At 47.5% G+C, this 17,055-nt stretch overlaps 1 protein-coding gene across 4 annotated transcripts in view; it reads right to left on the bottom strand.

The window, feature by feature from the left end:
* The window catches only part of npr1b (natriuretic peptide receptor 1b), a 34,137-nt gene extending 17,804 nt beyond the window's left edge, over nt 1-16,333 (bottom strand). Inside the window, exons 1-5 of one of the 4 annotated variants that reach the window (XM_061795981.1) lie at nt 16,189-16,333; nt 13,998-14,473; nt 11,810-12,571; nt 2,106-2,293; nt 1,127-1,240 (exon numbers count right to left, since the gene is read on the bottom strand). In XM_061795981.1, coding sequence (XP_061651965.1) covers nt 1,127-1,240; nt 2,106-2,293; nt 11,810-12,560 — 1,053 coding nt within the window. In that variant the 5' untranslated portion in view covers nt 12,561-12,571; nt 13,998-14,473; nt 16,189-16,333. Of the gene's footprint in view, nt 1-1,126; nt 1,241-2,105; nt 2,294-11,809; nt 12,572-13,997; nt 14,549-16,188 lie in introns of those variants that run through there. The other 3 variants (XM_061795982.1, XR_009791615.1, XR_009791614.1) reach the window with 3 other exon arrangements.
* Between the last annotated feature and the right edge of the window lie 722 nt (nt 16,334-17,055).

Here is a 17,055-nt window from a genome sequence, read left to right as displayed (position 1 = left end):
CATTCCAATTAAAACAAAACTTTATATGATCGCTTTATATTGAGGCTTCTCAGCTAACACAGGTGGTTTGGAATTTATCACCCGGCAATAACGGGAGTTGAATGCGTGTCACTTTCTGTTAGCTGTTTGTGGATTTCATCACTAGAAAGGCAAACGCGCACGTACGTCGCCAACTTCTTCTGTCAGCAACGTGCGGCCTGATTATTGCTATTTATTTGAACCGCGTCACACCTTTACTGTCAGAGATCTTCAATGTTAACGTCTGTTAGCTTAGCCAGCGGCTCAGCTTTCGCTACACGTGAGAATATACAATACAAATACACAATCGCCACTGAAAGATGACTTAGTGTTTGCTGACATTTATGATGCTCCCCGAGAGTGTGTGTGTGTGTGTGTGAGCGAGAGTTAAGCACATTAGCGTCTCTCAGCTGTCTGCTACTGATTAACTGGGTTTACAAGCCGCCTGACAACCTGCTCACTCTACATGCACGCAAGCGCACGCACACACACACACACGCACGCACACACACACACACACACACACACACAAAGAGTGCGTGTGATAAGGGACGCAGGCTAGTGCAGTAATGTGATTACATTTGGCTGCATAGAGCAAAGTGGCTGATAGCGGGCGGCTGCTTGTAAAAATCAGTGCAACATTTAGGTGGACGTTACCGCGTGTTAGCTTAGCTTTTAGCGCAGAGTGGAGCGAGATTGAATAGACTCGATATATCGCAGGTTGCTGCATGTGACAATCCAGTACAAATCCTCACATAATGTTTTCTTCTTTCACTCGCTGCTGGTGCGTCTTTCACAGTCAGCAGCACGCGCCCATCCACAAAACTACCGCGCGTATTGTTGAATTAGTTTAAAATTGAGATGATTTCATTTTCACCTTCAAAATCCCACTGGAGTGTCTGCTTGAATCATTACACTGGTGTCAAAGGGTTAATTGTAACCTTTCCATCGTGTTTTACAGGAGAAATTAGAATATCAAGATATTGTGTATCGTGATATAAGCTAAAAAAAAAAAAAACAATGAGATATTGCTTTTGGGCCAGGTCGTGCAGGTCTAGCGGAGCGTCTATTTTTATGGCTATGCGTGCACGCGTGTGTTCAGACTGACCAGCGAGTCGTCGATGGTGTAGTTGAACATGCTCTTAGCGTCTAGCTTCAGGTTCTCCACAAAGTCCTTGTACTCCGCGTTCTGAGGCTCCCGATAAGTCAGGATCTTCACACTCTGCCAACGACAACAACAACACGTGTGACACACGGCATCATGCTAACAAGACAACAACACGTAAGACACTTCATATCAATATAACATACGTACAGTATGACACACGTCATCTTGTCACCGACACGCCTCACGCAACGTCAACGACGACACGTCTGACACACATCATCGTGTCAACATCGTGTACGGCAGACGTCTTTATTCAATATAACAGTTAATGACGTTATTATCATGTTATTATCTCAGGAACATGTATGGCACACGTCTCTATGTCAACAACAACACATTTTCCCGAAGGCGCGTCATCTCTTGAAACGGACTCCTATGCCATTTTAATGAAGATTGTACAGCAGCAGACAAATGTTGCCCACTCGACATCCATTGCAGCCTGCTCATCCTGGAATGGGTATCCCCCCAGGCTCCATCTGCAGTCCCTTCTCAAGGTTTCTTTTGTCCCTTTTCCTTGCCCAATTCGGGGGTTTAGATTATGTGATGTTGTCATTCTTTGCCAACTGTTGGCCTGTGAAGCCCTTTGAGACTCTTTTGGGATTAAGGGCAATACAAATCAACTTGACGTGTGTGACACACATCATTGTATGTGAGCGCGGGAACAATGATACATGTCATCACGTCATCATCTGACGTACGTCATCATGTCAGCAACACGTATGACACGCCATGCGTCATCATGTCCACGAGCATGTTGACATTTGTATTTTTAGCTTGCGTGTCGTTGTATGTTGCACATGTCAAAGAAACAAATACGAACGACGGCCGATCGCAGCTGCGTGTCCTCACGTCTCGGTCGCGCCGTCAAGAATGCCAACCGCGCTCCCTGCTCCGTGCCCGCTCGGGTCACGTAACGTACCTGGAAGGCCTCCTTGGCCACAGCGTCGTCGGCATCCCCGCGCGCCCACGGCCGCCGGCGCTCTGACTTGAGGCTCTCGCCGAACACGTCGATGAAGAAGAAGACGTACTGCTCGTGGGGAAGGTCGGCGCGGCGGAAGTGAACCATCAACTTTCTGAAGACGTCAGGCGAGCAGCACACGAACATCACTGCGGATGGAAAGGGCGGGGGGGGGGGGGGGGGGGGGGGGGGGCACATGTGAGAAGTGCTGAGGCTTCACTAGCTTCATATTGCAGAAACTCAGGAAAAAATATTCTTGCCACAATACTCCCATTTGGTGAGTATTTATCAAAGTATTTGGCATTGAGTAGAACAACACTACACGGTGTGTAGTTAGTTGTGCATTTGTTGCATATTTATTGAGTAGCAGTAGTAGTAGTAGTCGTCATATTGTTAGCGTAGTGGTGTGTGTTTGGCTGGTCTTCCTGGCGTGCGTCAGGAAGTCTCGCCGCTTGGGAGCTGCTGTTCCTGTTCCAGCGGCTGCTCTATTGTTCCACTGGCAGGAAGTGAACAGTAAAAGCAGCAAGGGTGGGCGCACACGCACACACGGCACTAAAACACTAAAAGCTTTGGTGCACCCCTCAACAGGGCCGAGCTGAGACTAAAATAGTTGCCGTCTCATTGGCTCATCCCACTTTCCCGAGCGCCAACACCGGCCATCCGTCACGATTTGCATGTTGGTCCACATTTTTCGACACAAATGTTATGTTGTATCATTCATTCATTTATCTTCCATTCCGCTTATCCTCACGTGGGTCGCGGGCGTGCTGGCGCCCATCCCAGCTATCTTCAGGCGAGAGGCGAGAGGCAGGTTACACCCTGAACTGGTCGCCAGCCAATCGCAGGGCACATATAAACAAACAACCATTCGCACTCACGTTGACACCTTCGGACAATTTAGAGTCTTCAATTAACCTCCCAGGCATGTTTCTGGAATGTGGGCAGAAAGCGGAGTACCCGGAGAAAAGCCACGCAGGCACAGGGAGAACATGCAAACTCCACACAGGCGGGGCCGGGATTTGAACCCGGTCCACAGAACTGTGAGGCAGATGTGTTAACCAGTCTTCTACCGTGCCGCCACGTTGTATCTTGTCACAAATAAATATTTGGTGCAAGTTTGACTTGATGTAAGAACGATTTGTGCTGTACAAGAGGAGCTGTGAGGACGAGTGAAACGTCACGCTCATTTTGACGCGTCCACTTGGATTTGGGCCGTGTCAGCTTATTGGTTTAGATTTTTAAGTGAAACCAAATCACCCAATCGGAGAAGGGTTCCCCCGAGTAGCAGACGGCACCAAAGGGTCCAGGAGATATGTTGAGAAATAATCAGGTTCTACTGTTTTTCTTCAATTTGAAGACATTTTTGGATCTGATTTTCTGAAGGCGATATCATAAAAGAACCTTGCCCAAAAAGGACCCCCACCCACAAACACACACACACACACAAAAAAACTCAATTTCTCTGAAGGCCATCATCCAATTTTGCAAATTCTTGCCGCGTTGCACTCAGGTCCAAGCGGCCATTCCAAGCAGAGTGCAGCATTTTGATGGGCTCGCTGTCATTTTGGGGCAAACGTCGTCACAAACTGCAAATTCTTGTGATTGGGGAGTCAGGAACAATGAACGATCAGTGGACTTTTTAGGAACGATCTAGAGCCGTGGTTGTGCTAAAACGAGGCAACTGTCCAACTGGTGATTTTTATGTTTTCATTTGCTGACTCACTTTTTTTTTCTTTTTCAAGAAAGGTCAAAGGGCACACACCATCCTAAAAACAGGAAGTGACCTCTAACCTCCTCCAGCAATTCCTGAGTAAGATGGATGCATACACACTGCAGAATGTCTCAACCAATCAACACCAACACACAACTGTCAGGTGAAGCCCCGCCCGATCGCGGTTCGGCGTTCGCCAATTCTCCTCGTCGCTGAATTATTGAACCTATCCTCCGTTATTTCCTAAAAAACACACTCCATCGCTGTTTTCGGGCTCAAGCCAAAGCATTCAAAGTTTTATTGTGACGCCATCTTGTTGCCAAGGAAGTGAGTTGAGGAGCTTCTTTTAGGCAAAAGTAGAGCTTGGTGCTGAGGAAGACTTGCTTTGTATGCTTTGCTAATAAGCGTAACTAGGATCGATGACATGATTGTTTAAAGCGAAACTTGCTAAAATTTTGTTTTCTTGGTAGCTTTACGGTGGAAGAAAAAAAAGACTGTAGAGGTACATCTCAAATTTGAACATATTTATTAAGTGAGATAAAATGGATACAGATGTTTATTTCTTGGCTGGAAAACTGCAAACGGGAAGAAATTTGCGAACAATGAAGCACAACTATCGCCATCTGCAGGCTTCTGTTGCACAATTTATTTATGTACGCCAACTCATTAAATGAGAATATGCAAATAGATTTTGTTGAGAAGTAGAAGAGGTGGAAAGCGGGTTCATTGGCAGAAGGAGAAGAGGAAAGCACAGAGCCTAGAACTGAATGTGGGGACTTTGAATGTTGGGACTATGACAGGAAAATCTCGGGAGTTGGTTGACATGATGATTAGGAGAAAGGTTGATCTATTGTGTGTCCAGGAGACCAGGTGGAAAGGCAGTAAGGTAAGAAGTTTAGGGGCAGGGTTTAAATTATTTTACCATGGTGTAGATGGGAGGAGAAATGGAGTCGGGGTTATTTTAAAAGAAGAGTTGGCTAAGAATGTCTTGGAGGTGAAAAGAGTATCAGATGGAGTGATGAGGCTGAAACTTGAAATTGAGGGTGTTATGTATAATGTGATTAGTGGCTATGCCTCACAGGTAGGATGTGACCTAGAGGTGAAAGAGAAATTCTGGAAGGAGCTAGACGAAGTAGTTCTGAGCATCCCAGACAGAGAGAGAGTCGTGATTGGTGCAGATTGTAATGGACATGTTGGTGAAGGTAATAGGGGTGATGAAGAAGTGATGGGTAAGTACGGCATTCCAGGAAAGAAACTTGGAGGGACAGATGGTGGTAGACTTTGCAACAAGGATGCAAATGGCTGTAGTGAACACTTTTTTCTAGAAGAGGCAGGAACATAGGGTGACCTACAAGAGCGGAGGTAGAAGCATGCAGGTGGATTACATCTTGTGCAGACGATGTCATCTGAAGGAGGTTACCGACTGTAAGGTTGTGGTAGGGGAGAGTGTGGCTAGACAGCAAAGAAGATGACTCTGGTGGTGGGGAGGAAGATTAGGCAGACAAAGGCAGAGAAGAGAACCATGTGGTGGAAGCTGAGACAGGACGAGTGTTGTGCAGCTTTTCGGGAAGAGGTGAGACAGACTCTCGGTGGACGGGAGGAGCTTCCAGAAGACTGGACCACTGCAGCCAAGGTGATCAGAGAGGCAGGCAGGAGAGTACTTGGTGTATCTTCTGGCAGGAAAGGAGAGAAGGAGACTTGGTGGTGGAACTTCACAGTACAGGAAATCATACAAGGAACAAGGTTAGCTAAGAAGAAGTGGGACACGGAGAGGACCGAGGAGAGGTGAAAGGAATACATTGAGATGTGACACAGGGCAAAGGTAGAGGTGGCAAAGGCCAAACAAGAGGCATATGATGACATGTATGCCAGGTTGGACACTAAAGAAGGAGAAAATGACCTATACATGTTGGCCAGACAAAAGGATAGAGATGGGAAGGATGTGGAGCAGATTAGGGTGATTAAGAATAGAGGTGGAAATGTGTTGACTGGTGTGAGTTGTGTGCTGGATGGATGGAAAGAATACTAGCTTGAGGAGTTGATGACTGAGGAAAATGAGAGAAAAAGAAGAGTGGAAGAGGCAAGTGTGGTGGACCAGGAATGATTAGTAAGGGGGAAGTTAGAAAGCCATTAACAAGGATGAAAAATGGAAAGGCAGTTGGTCCTGATGACATTCCTGTGGAGGCTCCAAGGCATCTAGGAGAGGTGGCTGTGGAGTTTTTGACCAGCTTGTTCAATAGAATTCTAGCGCGTGAGAAGATGCTTGAGGAATGGAGGAAAAGTGTGCTGGTGCCCATTTTTAAGAACAAAGGTGATGTGCTTAGAGCTGTGGGAACTATAGAGGAATAAAGTTGATGAGCCACACAATGAAGTTATGGGAAAGAGTAGCGGAGGCTAGACTCAGGACAGAAGTGAGTATTTGCGAGCAACAGTATGGTTTCATGCCTAGAAAGAGTACCACAGAACCCTTATTTTCCTTGAGGATGTTGATGGAGTACAGAGGTCAGAAGGAGCTACATTGTGTCTTTGTAGATCTAGAGAAAGCCTATGACAGAGTACCCAGAGAGGAACTGTGGTACAGCATGCGGAAGTCTGGAGTGGCAGAGAAGTATGTTAGAATAATACAGGACATGTACGAGGGCAGCAGAACAGCGGTGAGGTGTGCTGTAGGTGTGACAGACGAATTTAAGGTGGAGGTGGGACTGCATCAGGGATCAGCCCTGAGCCCCTTCCTGTTTGCAGTGATGATGGATAGGCTGACAGATGAAGTTAGGGTTAGCAGGTTGGACCAGGTGGAGGAAGGTGTCGGGTGTGTTATGTGACAGAAGAGTCTCTGCTAGGATGAAGGTCAAAGTTTATAAAACAGTGGTGAGGCCAGCCATGATGTACGGATTAGAGACAGTGGCACTGAAGAGACAACAGGAAGCAGAGCTGGAGGTGGCGGAAATGAAGATGTTGAGATTCGCTCTCGGAGTGACCAGGTTGGATAAAATTAGAAATGAGCTCATCAGAGGGACGGCCAACGTAAGAGGTTTTGGAGACAAAGTTAGAGAGAGCAGACTTGGATGGTTTGGACACGTCCAGAAGAGAAATAGTGAGTATATTGGTAGAAGGATGATGAGGATGGAGCTGCCAGGCAAGAGAGCGAGAGGAAGAGCAAAGAGAAGGTTGAAGGATGTCGTGAGGGAAGACATGAGGGCAGTTGGTGTTGGAGAGGAGGATGCAGGAGATTGGCCTACATGCAAAAGGATGACGCGCTGTGGCGACCCCTCACGGGACAAGCCCAAAGGAAAAGAAGAAGATACAAATTGATTCTGTTGCGATGTACCTGTAAACGTTTCAAGTTTTGACGGGTGCTTTTATGCGGTTCCCTTCGCCATCCACCTGAGCGAGCGGGAAGCGCTTTGACCCGATTGGCCGAATGCGGAAGTAGGTTGCGCATATACCCGATTATAAACCTTAACGAGGGGAGGGGCATCAATTACTCGCAGATTCTTGCTATTCGTAGCAGGGCTCTGTCCCTATTGCCCAACTACAGCAGGGGCAGACTTTATGCTGATGTCACTAAACGATTATCTTACACTATCTTCTTGGTTTTACGTTACTATTAACAGTGGGGTTGGCTTCTTTTCGAAGTTGCACAACAGAAGGGTGCACAGTGCCCAATGATTAAAAAAAGAGAAATATATAATCCACATTATGCCTTCTATGACACTTCAAAGGTGAATAAAAACACTGCCTGCTGGGTTCATAAAAGTTTATCTTCATGGAAAGATCAAGAAATCAGTTGCAAGTGGTCAAGTTTTCCTTGAAGGGAACATTGAGGCTCATGTATGTAAAGGAGGAGTTTGAATATTCATTCAAAGCAGCTGCAGTGATGTCATCGCTTCAACATTTCAAAACTTACAGTTGGGAAAAGCAACAACCACGACAAAAAGTGACACTCGGCAATTTGTCATCTCGAAAACACGGGCGAGGTCACAGGTCGTCTTCGCGTGACGAAGGAAAATGCGTGTGTGTGTCACCCGCTAACATCTGGCTGTGCATTAATGAGAAACAAAATCTAAATTTAGATCTCATGAGCTGAATTTTATTCACGTTAGATCATGAAAGAATTTAAAGTGCGGCGCCGCCTCTGCTGCGTCGTCAACTGGTAAAAGGCGGAAAGCGGCGCGAAAATGTTGTGACTTCTTTCTAGCGCTAACAATCAAATGTTGCGATGGTGGCGAGAAGGAGGGAGAGTGGAATGAGCGTGTTTGTCAGGAAATAGCTGGACATCTGATAGGCGCACCGCAGCTTCCTTATAAGGCCGCAGGTCGCCGACCTCGGTTAATGAATGTCCTGTTGGGAGGCGGCCGTGTGTGAACGAACGCGCACCCACGCACACGCACACACACACACACACTTTGTTTGTCTACACTTTTGCACAACACTTAGCATGGCGCTAGTGTAGCCCGTCGGTGTCCAAACTAAGGTCCGGGGTCCATTTTTTTTTTACCCTGGATTAAAACGTGACAGCTCTTGCTGCTTGCCTGCATTGTGCTAAACGGCTTACTTTCGACATTGGGCGACGAGGGAGGAGAAGAGAAGAAGTTGTTTATATAGTGGCTTGGATTTACAGCAGACTAAACTTTTTTTGCCGTTGCAAAAACACAAAAAGTATTTACAACCACATTCCAAAACACCGGATAAAGATGTTGATATCCTGCGCGAATGTTGGACTTGTCGGTGAAAAGATGGCAGACATGGCGAAACTTGCCGGAAAAGTTGAATTTCAGGACACATCATCGGTAGCGCTCCTCTGGCTCGTGAGCATTTGGGCCTTAAACACGAAAGGCGCTCGCCAGAGGCAGCCGGCTACGTAGCCAATTTGTCGAGAGCGCGCTGTCGCGGGACTACGCACCCCATCGCTCGCGGCTCGCTGCTCGGGGGCCGGCGGGGCTCGCTCCTCTTTGGCCAGAGTGGCGGGCGCCTCTCTCTGCTGCAGATTTAATGGCAGCACGTTGATCATCTCAGATCCCTTGGCGGTTTGGTGGTAGATGTTCCCACGAAGACTCCGCATCCGACTTCCGGCTCTACGGCCTCCGCGGGGTCCTCCGGGATGCGCGGGAGTTGGCCCGACCAGTTTACATGTGTTTTGTGGACTCGGAGAAGGCGTTCGACCGCGTGACCCGCACAGAGCGTGCGCGGGAGTACGGGGTACCGGCAGAAGCTAGCGTAGCATGCGGACTTCCCAGAGTGCCTCGGGCAGACGCAAAGCGGCCCGAGCCTGCGCAGTCGTCGATCCGACGGCGGGGCGGGGGGTGGCCGGACTCAGGTTTCTGCGGCAAACGCGCACGCTAATGTCAGTGCGCCTCACTCGATGAGCGACACCCCGCCGGTGTCGATAATTTGCCGCTCGCGGTTAATGCAGCATCGAGTCACATGCGTCAACGAATATCGATCAACAGAATATTTTATGAACAAACGAGTGGCTCGTTTCCCGTCAAGCACTTTGTTGTGTGTGTTAAATCCTCCTAAAAAGTCAGACTACTGTTGTGGGATTAAAATAAAATCTATGTTGTGATCTTTCTCACAAAAATTTGAAAAGCCGTTTCAATCATATTTTCACTTCTTCACTTAAAGAAGAAAAGCAAATGACAATTTAATGACATTATTCAAAACAAGTTTTGCTCTTTGCTTTTTCACCCTTCTGGGATTTGCTTTTTTTCCTGATGCCAAAAAAGCTATGATATTTTTTCCCCAGAATAATTTTTTTTATTTCTTGGCTCAAGTTTGCATTTTTTTTTTTTTTAAGAAACCACTGCGCCCGAAGAAGATCAACCTATTCGAGACAGATGGCACAATCGAGGTTTCAATCATTTGCCGTGAACTCCCGGGAACACCCCCGTAGCCTCGCGCTGACTTGTTAGCTTGGGCCTCAGGAACTTTGCTTGAACTGTTAGAATATCCACCTCTGGAACATTTTGTAAAAATGTTCATCCCTCGTTTGCTAGCAACTGGGCATAAAGACTAGCAAACACAAGCAGAACGAAAGGACCTGGGGAAGCTGAGAAGATTCAAAAGCAACGCAGAACTAGCAACATATCTGCGCGCCGGGTACGTTTATCGGCTCGTTTTGAGTTTTAATTGATTGTGCATTGCAAAATATACAACTTCAAACTGATAACATTTCGTGCTAGAGCAACACACATAGCATCACGAACAGTCATACTACCAAATGTCCACTGAAAATCCCTTCGTATTGACCGGGGATACAGGAAGGACGAATGATTGTGAACGCCGTCGCTGCGTTTGCAATCATTCATCATTTTTGTCTGCTACATGGGAAGCCCTTCTCAGCCAATTGGCTGACAAGTTTCAGTTCAAAATATCCACCAAGAAGCTCGCACATAAATTTGGAGAGGTTCCATTTTGATGACGTTTTCAATAGGCTTGACACAATCAGGATTTTTGGGGCCGGTCACCAATCAGTGAGTTTAAAAAAACGAGAACCGATCTGATCACAAGATGGAGGAATGTGTCTATTTAAATGACCTGTTCATTTACTGTATATACTTGTGTACTTAATTGCTCAAACAAATATATTTACAATAAATTTATCTTTGTTCCTCTATTTATGCCAGTGCGGCATAGTGACAGACAGAACAAATGAATGGTCTTCTATTAGATGGCAGGAAGTCAATACCGTAATTAATGTATCCACGTTTTGTGACATTTTTGTTTGTTGGTGTAACCAACATTACAACATGACAGAAATAATGGGTGATAACTTACTGTAATTAAATTACTTTATTTTTCATTAAATGAGTTCACCCACACCGAAACCTTAGAGCACGATTCGACAGAACGCCGGCATGTTTACATCCAACCGTTGATGGTAGCACTATTTTGCTAGGGCACATAACGTTTTATTGCCTGCTTGTGAGCCGTATCGTACATATTCAAAGTACGTGAACATACCTCAAGCGAGCCTTAAACGAACGTCCTCTCCTGTCCTGAGCACCGGTGACCACCAACACGTTTTCCCCCATTTTTGTCCTTAGAATACCGTCGGCTCGCTCCACTCTTGTTGTCGTTGCCACGGTAACGAGTGTATCCGGTCTCATTTGAGTTGACAAGATAAAGATAAAACGGGATACGTAATACAAGATTTTATTGCAGTAGTCTGACAGTGCAAAGAGCAAATTTGTCTTGTAGTCTGATCCGGGCATTACGTGTTGTCTGTCTCAGACGTGTCGTCTGTTCCACATCGCCGACATGTTTTTTTTTTTAATAACTTGGCAGTCAGATATTTACTGGACTACGCCAAAAGACACCTGACAAGGCTAAAAATAAACTAGCTTTTGGATTCAAATATACTGTGCACGATAAATGTAAATGTCTTTTGCGGAGCCGATCAATGACGTCATTGATCGGATCGGCGAATTGCGACATTAAAGCCGATCAGCCGACCAGCATAAAATGCTAATTATGGGCCGATAAAATCGGTGTAAAGTCTAGTTTTCAAACGGCGTCACTTGACATATAACTCGACTTCAATATGGTCAGAGGTGTGGACCTGAGTCATGAATTTGATGACTTTAGACTCTACTCGACAATATGTTACAAGACTTGCATGTGCCAACTTGCGACTCGACTCGGGACTTGAGGGCAAAGACTTGAGACTGACTTGTGACTTGCAAAGCAATGACTTGGTGCCACGTCTGAATATCACAAATGGAATGTTATTGTTTTTTGCTTTAAATTATTATATTACTGGTGAGAAGACCAGCAGAATCGGTCGTGCACCCGAATCACCAATTGTGAATGTATTTGTTCTGGGGGATTTTCGAGGCCTTGGATGTGCTCGTTCCACGTTTTTTCGGAAATTTCACTTGTCACGTTGCTACTACAAGCGAAGAAAGCCCCCCCCCCCCTCCCCCGGAAGCTTTCGTGCGTCCCCCGTACTGACCTCTGCCCTCGTTCTGTATGTCGGCGAGTATCTGCGTGTAGTTGATGTGCGGATGGTTCCCCTCGAAGATGCTGGCCACCACCGTGATGTTGATGCTATTGAGCTCGTCGTAGAGGCCCTCCACGGCGAAGTAGCACGGCCGGTCGCCCACTTTTTTGTGGTCGTTGAACACCAGCATGACGTGCTCGCGCCAGCCGAAGCGCTCGCAGATGCGCAGGGCGAACTTGCCCAGCTTCTTGTGGGTGGGGCCAGTGTTGGTGATGGACGGGTACACGCCGCCGGACAGGGCCACGGCCGGCGCCCCGGCCGTCACCATGGGCACGTCCCAGTGGGTGGCGAAGCGGCCCACGGGCGATGACGTGTACGAGCAGCCCGGCCCGATGAAGGCCCACGGGTCGTGCGCCAGCTTCAGGTCCACGGCCATCAGCGGCGCCACGGACTCGGAGCAGATGCCGTCTCCGTCCTCGCTGTTCTTGAACACGTAGGCGAGGTGCACGCCCGGCAGCAGGGCGGGGTCGGCGTTGACCAGCCGGACCGCCCGCGCCAGGGCGGGGCCCACGCGGGGCCACGCCCAGGGGTAGTCCGTGTTGCTCTCTGGCAGGATGACGGCCAGCGTCACGTTGGTCTGCCCCTGCCCCCCGCCGAGGGTCCGCTCGGGACGCGCCAGCACGAGCAGCAGCGCCAGAAGCACGGTGGCGGGGGCGGGGGAGCGGCGGGGAGGGGGCGTCCTGGGCCCGGAGGGGGGGGCCATCGTCGCGACCCCTGGGAACACCGCACAATGATTGGCAAAATGTCTCATGTGTCGTGTCTTCTTTTATGGAGCAACACAAGCCCGGTAAATATCTCCTAAATGTCTCCACACGAACCGCAGAAGTATCTCCAAATGGTTCACAAAATAACACACAAATGTCTCCAGACACACCACCTCAAGTGTCTCCTAAAATGTCTGTTCACAAACCTGCGAAAATAAATGTCGACACAAACCTCAGCAATACAGATCTCCAAATGTCTCTGAAATGTCTCCTCAACCTCATAAATACCTGTAAATGTTGCAGACAGTCCACGTCAATGGCCCCACAAAAATCTCCTCTCATTGTCACCACAAAAAACACCAAAAAATGTCTCCTAAGTCAAATGTGTCGACACAAACTTCATGAATATCGCAGAAATGTGTCCTTACGCATCTCCTAAAATATCTACAATTATCAACACAAACCTCATAACTATTTCCAAATGTCACAAATTTGCACTAAATGTCTCCGGGCAAACCCCCTAAAGTCTCCCATAAATGTCTCCGCACAAACCTTTGCGTTAGAAATAACAAATAGCTCATCAACGTATCAACATGAACCTCGTCCATTAATGCTCAAATGTCGCCTGAATGTCTCCACAAAAACCTCTGTGACGAATACGAATATTGTCCAGCGAGAGTACAAAAGTCTTGCAATTAATGAGCCGTTCCAAAGGTTAACGAGTGAATGAATTCATTCATCAGTTCGCTCTCATTAATGAGAACTGCTTACGTTGCTGAGGTCACAAACAAAGGTCGACTCGTTCTCACCGCGACGCTTAACTTCGAACTTCGTAATTCATCTCGTCAGGTCATGGCTCATATGAAATGCTTAACTTCAATAACATTACACGGGATATTCTGAAATACGGTTGCGGTGTCTTTAGAAAACACGGGTGCATTGTGAGGAAAGCCGTAAGTACGGTGGCCGAGACAGGTCACAAAAATTACAAAGGCCGCAACACGACGACAAAAGAAAACCCAACCCCCTCCCCCCAAAAAAAACAACACGACACAAGGACATTAACACAGATCGCCTCGGACTGTACAATTTATTTGGGTTGGCGGGCACTCATTTTGCCCACAGTCTAACGGGCTTCGCTTTATCGTTAACAAAGAAAAACCGATTCAAAGACAGTCGACAGTCGGAGGCCGGGAGTCCCGCGCTTGTAGTCAAATGTCGCTGCGTTGCGTTGTGGCGTTTACACTCCATAAAAACGAGATTCGAATTAGGGTGCAAGTACTTTCGCACGCCTTTCCAGTCTAGTCTCACTATTAGCCTTTGTTGCTAACCATGAGCACTTTAGAAGTGTAACCAGAATATTCATCAGTTCATTTGGAACTTCACACGTAAAATGTTGAAAAGAAAATATCATTTCAAAAATCATTTGTTCTTACCTTAGCGCGTGTGTTCTTGCGTCGTCATTTTTGTCACTTTTTGTGGCTTTAAACACACAGCTAGCTAGCTCGCTAGCAATACGCTAACAGCCAAAGCCCGCCGAAGCTGACGTCACACTTCCGAAAATGGCTTTTGGGCCAATTGAAAAGCACACTCAGTGTCCCCCATTCGCCTCAAGAAAGAAGAAAAGGAGAAACTCAAAGAGAAGAACAAGAGGCCAAAGAGTCAGGAGAAGGAGTGACTCGCAATTGTTGTTGTTGAGACGGCAAATGAATTCCATGCGGGTCCTCCTCGGGACAACTTTGACATCTGCAGCAGGCGGCGCCGTGAACCGGGAGACCGGGAGACCGGGTGACGACACGCAGCCGGCCGCGGACGCGATGAATGGAGGCGGCGAGGACGCCGAATCCCAGCAAATTGCCTGCTGCTGCTCTCAAATCTGCTCATCCAGAGCGCAGCACGCAAACACAAAAAGCTGCTGCGGGAGAAGTGAAATGAAGCGAGGGAGGCAGAGAGAGAGAGAGAGCGAGGGCGAGAGAGAGAGAGAGAGAGAGAGAGAGGGAGAGAGAGGGGGAGAGAGGGAGAGAGAGGGAGAGAGAGAGAGAGAGGGAGAGGGAGAGAGGGAAAACGAAGACACGTTACAAAGGACAGGAAATGAGACATTTGCTCACCGTGGTCGTAAGTATTACACTCGTAATTGCATTTCACATTGTCATTGCATTGTCATTGTCATCACGTTGTGTGTGTGCTTGAAAGAAACGTTCAAAACGGGCCTGCGAGCAACCAAAATGAAAATAATCCACGATGAATTGGATAAAAATACATTTTTGAAAACTTCCGTCGATTTAAAAAAAGGACATTATTTCACATTGACAGTGCAGAAAATACAAAAACATAAATCGATTCTGATTCAATTCCTGGTTTGGTCCGCAACACGTCAGAAGATTGAAAAAAAAACATGTTGATGATTGTTTTCCAAAGTTTAAAGCCGATGTTTGCAAATGTCTTCTTTTGGAAATGACCCCCCACCCCCCCCCGCCCACCCCCCAAAAAAACACAAAGGTAATCAGTCTGCAAACATGGAGGACAACAGAAATCGGACATTTCCTATTGACAGGCTGAAATCTTGAAGACTTGGACAATTTGTAAGTCTCGAAACGATGAATCGCTCATCGAAATAGTTCATCGATTATTGTTTCAGCTCCGGCTCAAACAATCCAAATCGAATTTGCTGGAGAATTCACACGATTCCGATTGCGTAGGTGAAATCATTCCTGAAGGCCTCGCAAGGTCGCACTACGCGCGTGTGTGCCGGGAGGTCACGTGGCACTTTCTCGCCACGCTACGTGCAGCGTGTCGCGCGGCGCCCTGCCACAGAAAGTCACTTTACCGTCACCTACACATGCCACCGTCCGAACAAAACTCCTCGACTCACTTCCGCATAGTGCGCCAAGGTACTATTTTTGTCTAAATGAGCGTCCTCAAAAAAGGACCTGAGAGTCGGACGAGGAGGCTCGGGCGTCCGGCCCGTGAATGCCTCGGGATCCCCCCGGGAAGTCCGGGCTTCCCCGCCGCCCCGCCTCGGATAAGTGCGAGAAAACGGACGGAGTGCCTGCAATTCACTTCCACGTAGTTCCGTCGTACCAAGATGCCGAAAGACGGTGCCGAAATGAAAATCTGCAACTCACTTCGACATAGTTCCTTGGCACCGAGATGGCGCCAAAGCACTGCTTTTGCCTGAAAGAAACTCCTCAAATTACTTCAACATAGTTCCCTGGTGCCAAGATGCCACCGGATGGCGTCAAAGCACAACTTTTTCCTCTAACGGATTGAAATGCACCTTCTCGTCATCCTACGCGCATGTACCGACAGGTCACACGACACTTCCCGCCAAACGACACGTGCCGCGGCGGCGACGCCCGGGTCGCTGTCGGCGGGTGCCTCAGTCGCCATAGCAACACAGATGACACACACACGACTCCGCCGCTTCACGTTAGCCTAGCTTAACGAGCAAGCTGGCATTAGCTGAAGGTCTCGCAAAGGTCAGCACGTACGGGTCCCGGTCCCGCCTCTCCGCAGGAAGTGCGGGCGCCCCTGCCGCCTGCCTGCTCGATTATTGAACGGCCGTCATCTTCATCGTGACGTGTAGCTGCTAAATGAAGAACAAAGTGGGCGTGGTCTCAAAGTCACCTCCGCCCTTTCCGACACGGGATCCATAAAGTACCCGACGACCTCCCGAGCTCCCCTTTCTCCTTCTTCCCTCCATCTTCTTTCCACCTTCCTTCCTTCATGTCCCTTCCTAGTCCCCAGCCTACCTATCTTCCTCCCTCCTTCCTAGCCCCCTTCTAGGAGCAACATAGCCAGCGAGGAAATGGCGCCACCTTGTGGCTCGTTAACGCACCCTCTTAGTCTTCTCGTTTTTTCTTTTCTGGGTTCTCTCCTCCTCATTTTCCTTGTCTTTTGTTCCCATTCAGGTTCTAACGTTCTTCTCGTGCTCTTATTTGAACACATTTATCTTCTGTTATTCTTCCACGTCTTCACGTTCTTTGGTCTCGTGCCCCCTTTTCAGTTTTCAACTTCTCATTCAATTTATGTTAGATTAATCTTACCCAACATTATAATAGACACAAAAGGAATGAAGACGCTTGTTACTTTTTCTCATGAGGAGGGCGTATGGGAGATTGTTCAGATCACAGTCTCTCAACACGCTCTAAACAATCCCCCCCCCTCGCTCCTGCATTTATTTGAAATAGGAGGGATTTACAATCATAATGTTCTAAGCAATAAGACACAACACAGAATATTTGATAATAAGAGGGTTTTTTCCCAGACATAGTATTTTAAGCAATAAGACACAACACATAATATTTGATATTATTCTAAGTAATAAGACACAACACAAAATATTTGATATTATTCTAAGTAATAAGACACAACACAAAATATTTGATAATAAGAGGGTTTTTCCCCAGACATAGTATTCTAAGCAATAAGACACAACACATAATATTGGATCAACACCTGTCCCGACCCGACCACATCCGATCACGTCCTTGG

The sequence above is a fragment of the Phyllopteryx taeniolatus genome, chromosome 13, assembly GCF_024500385.1.
Source record: "Phyllopteryx taeniolatus isolate TA_2022b chromosome 13, UOR_Ptae_1.2, whole genome shotgun sequence".
Taxonomy (NCBI): domain Eukaryota; kingdom Metazoa; phylum Chordata; class Actinopteri; order Syngnathiformes; family Syngnathidae; genus Phyllopteryx; species Phyllopteryx taeniolatus.
This window is presented reverse-complemented; position numbering and strand designations above follow the sequence as displayed.